Below are 4,848 nucleotides of genomic sequence, written 5' to 3' on the forward strand. Positions count from 1 at the left end.
AAGGTGTCTTAAACCCTTCCCACACTCTTGCAATATTCTAAACAATGTGTCTCTAAAGCTCTAAAAGAGCAAAGAATGTCATCATTTCACCTCCCTGCCTCCTCTGCTCTTTGCCACATGCAAATGCTCTTGGCCACACCCACTTCTCCGCTCTGCATAGTGAACAGCTGATCAGCTGCAGGAGGAAGCTTTTTCTGCAGCTCTGGGCTGCACAAAGGTGTAGCAGGTGCTAAATAATTTAAAATAATTTATTTCCAATAAAAATTCCATCCCGATCGTGCAGCTCGTCCATCAATCAGCCAATCGTGTGTTATGTCCAATCTTATTTTGAAAAACCACGTTAGAGCGAGTCCGCAATGAACGAACCATGAAGTAGAGAGGGACTACTGTATTGCATATTTTTCCAGCAAATTATAAATGTCTGAAATGAGGAATAATGGCTACAAGTTTTGAGCAGCAGGATAGTAGCTAAAAGTAGCAAAAATGATGCTAAAAGCAAAAAGTAGCATAAGAAGACAATAATTGAGAAAGTATGCTGAAATAGATTTAAAAAAGAATAATGTTTGCAAGAATTTAAGAGTCGATTCAACATTTTTCGTTGCGAAATTTCAATTTAACATTAATTAAAAATATATATATATATATATATATGTATATATATATATATATACATATATATATATACACACACACACACACACACCGGTAAACTTTAAAAAGAAAAGTCAAAACTGTCCCAGTTCAAATTGAATGTTTTGATTTATAAATGGTTAAAATCGCAATGTGTCGACATATCAAAAATGAAATTTACTGTTTATATTAAGTTGTAACAACAGTTCAGTATGAATGTTTGTGGTTGTTGAAGAAGAACCCCAATAATTTTCCTATTTGGATTTTGTGTTTTTTGTGTGATTTTATGTCCATTATAACTATGAAATAACTTGAAATTCACACATGGGAGGTTGTATTGAATAAAATGACACCAAACATGGAAGGTTAAACAGTTTTTAGTGTGAAATATGAAAGTAAAATTTAAAAATCCCCAAAAATGTCTAATTCCCAGTGGGTTAACTGGAAACAGTACTATGACAGCTGACTCAACTTCCATGCAATATTTTCTCTATTTTTTTATTGTGTTTCATAAAAAAGAATATGCTTTTTTTATCTTCTCTTCTCTTTTCCGCTTCAGGAGGTTGATGTTAATTTACCCAACTATGAGATTATGTGTATGATCAGAGACTTCAGAGCCAGTCTGGACTACAGACCTTTAACATCAAATGATGTGGTGAGTCCATTCTTTGTGAACAGCAATTTGCCACAGGACATGAATGGAGAGGAAGAGCTGGAGGAAAAGAGAGAGATGAAGGGAAATGAAGGGAGATGAAGGCCATGCAATAGAGGAAAGAAAGAAGAAAGGGCAGAATAAGAAGAACACTTAAAATCAAAGAAAGAACAAATGTAAAATTAATAATAAAAAAAATAAAAAAAACTACAGATATTGCATTTTCTCCAAAAATAAAGTTTGAAAGCTAAGTGCTAAAATGATTACTGAAATTTGCTGAAGAGGCTGAAACTTAATTATCAGTATTTAAAGATGCAGAACACTAACTTCAACAAGGCTAAAAGTAATACAATAAGAGCTGGTGAAGATTCTCAGTCATCCAGGACAGGATAAATTCAAAAACTTTCGACTGGACTGTTACAAATAAAGTCCAGTTGTTTTTGTATTGAACGTTTTTGAATACAATAAGAGCTAAAAGTAAAATCTAAAAGTAGCAAAATGCAACTGAAAAATAGCAAAGCAGTACCTATAAGGTAAAATAAGTAAAAAGCTTGTTAAAAAGCAGCAAAAGGTGAGGTAAAAGCTGTAAGTAGAGAATCTACTCTTAAATAATGAAATATAAATTTCCTCTGGTGGTGCTCACAGCCACAGAATCAGCCATCTGCAAACACAAAATGTCAAAGTTAGAAGCAGAACAACTCAGGAACAAAGTTTCAGCCTGCTTCAGCAACGCCAAACCACCACCTTCCAACATCAGCAGAGATGGACACAGTCACCACTCTCAGCAAAGGCAAGAACGTCATCATCCTCCCAGCAGACAAAGGAAGGTGCACAATGATTCTGAACCAGAAAGACCATAATGAGAATGTTATGGCACTCCTTAGTGACTTAACCACTTAAGAACTGCTGAAAAGAGATCCAGGAAGTGGTTACAAGAAGAAGTTGATAGAGTGCCTGAAACACATGGAGCAGGACAAGACTATTGACCATATAATAATAATAATAATAATAATAATAATTTAATTTATTCTGCACTACAGACTGTACCCAGGGGAGGCCACACCTAGTCTGTATGGTTTACCTAAAATCCACAAACAAGGTGTACCTTTAAGACCAATTGTTAGCATGATTAACTCTGTCACTTACAATGTTTCCAAATATCTGGCGTCTGTACTCATCCCTTTAGTTGGCAGCTCAGAACACCACATACAGAACACCATGGACTTTGTGGATAAGGTGAGGGATGTCATCATGGAGACTGATGAAACAATGGTCTCTTTTTATATCACATCACTCTTTACATGCATTCCTGTTGATGAAGCCGTGGAGGTGGTCAGTTTAAGGTTAAAATCGGACAGTGAGGTCTTGGACTGTGATGTCTTCTTCTGTGATGGAGGACATTTGAAAACCGATGTTTACCACAAACCTACCCACACAGACCAGTGTTTGCAGTTTGACACCCATCACCCTTTGGAGCACAAGTTAAGAGTCATCAGGACTCTGTACCACAGAGCAGACAGCGTCCCCACTAGCTCAGGAGCCAGGCAGAAGGAAAAATCCCACACAAGACAGGCTCTAGAGCAATGTGGATATCCTAGCTGGGCCTTCCTGAAAGCAGAGAAGAAACCCAAACAGGACTCCAGTCAGCCATCAGGTGAAAAGGAGGAACCCAGACCCAGACCAGTGGTCATTCCGTATGTTGCAGGAGTTTCAGAGAAACTGAGACGTTTATTTTCTAATCATAATGTCCCTGTGGCTTTTAAATCTCAAAATACATTACAGCAAAGACTGGTTCATCCCAGAGATCCAGTCCCCCGGCACAAACAGAGTAATATTGTGTATGCTGTTCAGTGTCAGGAGGGCTGTGATCAGTCTTACATCAGGGAACCTAAAGAGTCACTGGCCAATTTAATTCCACGTAATGTACCACATGTGATGTGAATGACAATAAAGAACCTTGAACCTTGAGCCAAAATGATGGCTCAGCACAGAAGAGCAACACCTTCACGCCAGGACTCTTTGTGGAGAGGAACATTGGTTCAAGAGAGGAGTAAAGGAAGTTGTAGTGAAGAGAACCCACCTGTCATTAAACAGGGGTGGAAACCTCAATGTCCAAATGTCAACTTCTTACAATGCTGTTATTTCTAGTATCACTCAGCCTTCTTCAGGGGTCGCCACAGTGAGTCATCTTTATCCATCTCATTCTGTCCTTTGCATCCTCTGTCCTCACTGCAACTACATTCATGTCCTCTCTAACTACATCCATATATCTTCTCTTTGGCCTTCCCATTTGTCTTTTTTCAGGCAGTTCTACATTCTTCTACCAATATACCCACTGTCCTTCCTCTGGACATGTCCAAACCATCTCAGTCTGGCTTGACCTCTAACTTTATCTTCCAATTCTTCAACCTGTGCTGTACCTCTGATGATCTCATTCCTAATCTTATCCATCCTTGTCACTCCTAATGAGAACCTCAACATCTTCATTTCTGGCACTTCCAGTTCTGTCTCCTGTCTTTTCGTCAATGCCACTGTCTCCAGGCCATACAACATAGCTGGTCTCACAACTGTCTTATAAACTTTTCGTTTGGCCCTTGGTGACACCTTTTTGTCACAAATCACTCCTGAAACTTTTCTCCATCCACTCCATTCTGCCTGGATTATCTTTCAGCTCTTTACCACACTCCCCATTTTCCTGGACAATGGACCCCAAGTACCGGTACTTGAAGTTCTGCATCTTTGTAACCTGTGCTCCTTCTAGTCTCACTGTTCCACTGGACTCCCTCGCATTCACACACATGTACTCTGTCTTACTACGGCTGACTTTCATTCCTCTTCTTTCAAGTGCATACCTCCCCTCTCAATGTTCTCTTCCACCTATTCCCTGTTGTCACCACAGATCACAATGTCATCTGCAAACATCATAGTCCACATCTCTTTAGACTGAAGAAGTCTTTTGGATAAAAGACAAAACATTTCAACAAAGAAGAACCCATCCAGTGGACCTGACTCAAACCTTTTAGAATGGTATATAAAGTTACTTTTTTACATTATAAAAGTAATAAAAAAAACAAAGTAATAACACCCTTCTCTTAAGTAAGCTCCTGTTTTACATGAATGGATACAATTCACAAAGTTTACAGAAGTGATTGCAATAAAGTTACGATGAGGAAAAAAGTTGTTTTTTTTACATCCTGTCTTTCTCTTACTTTCTGACATCTTAAACCTAAAAATGAAAGTCTTAGATTAATCTTATACAAGTGTGTCATTATTTACCTGTATTTTTCCATATTTCAGATTGAGGAGCACAGGATATGTGTGTGCGTCCGTGCACGTCCTCTCAATAAAAAAGGTAAAACTGTTTTTTATTTTTTTATTTTTTTACAGCATCTGTGTTCAGACAAAGAGCCAAACCAATGTGATTCTCTTCTCATAGCACATAATTGACCCCAAGATTCTGTAGAGCCATACCTCTGTTTTCATCAGTTTTTCATCAGCTCTTTTATTCCAGACTTTAAAATACACGTCTACACTAAAAACTACACTAAAATACACTTAAAATACTC

At 38.0% G+C, this 4,848-nt stretch overlaps 1 protein-coding gene across 1 annotated transcript; it reads left to right on the forward strand.

Moving 5' to 3' along the window:
• Nucleotides 1-1,189: 1,189 nt before the first annotated feature.
• Nucleotides 1,190-4,634, forward strand: LOC119429513 (kinesin-like protein KIF2A; the record flags this gene model as incomplete). Its single annotated transcript, XM_037697127.1, is given in 2 exon segments — nucleotides 1,190-1,285; nucleotides 4,580-4,634. Coding segments are annotated over 2 exon segments (151 nt in total), but the record flags the coding sequence as incomplete, so codon positions are not given.
• Nucleotides 4,635-4,848: the final 214 nt, after the last annotated feature.

Source organism: Nematolebias whitei, unplaced genomic scaffold (genome assembly GCF_014905685.2).
Source record: "Nematolebias whitei isolate Nwh7 unplaced genomic scaffold, NemWhi1 Nwh_scaf_1876, whole genome shotgun sequence".
In the NCBI taxonomy this organism is placed as follows: Eukaryota; Metazoa; Chordata; class Actinopteri; order Cyprinodontiformes; family Rivulidae; genus Nematolebias; species Nematolebias whitei.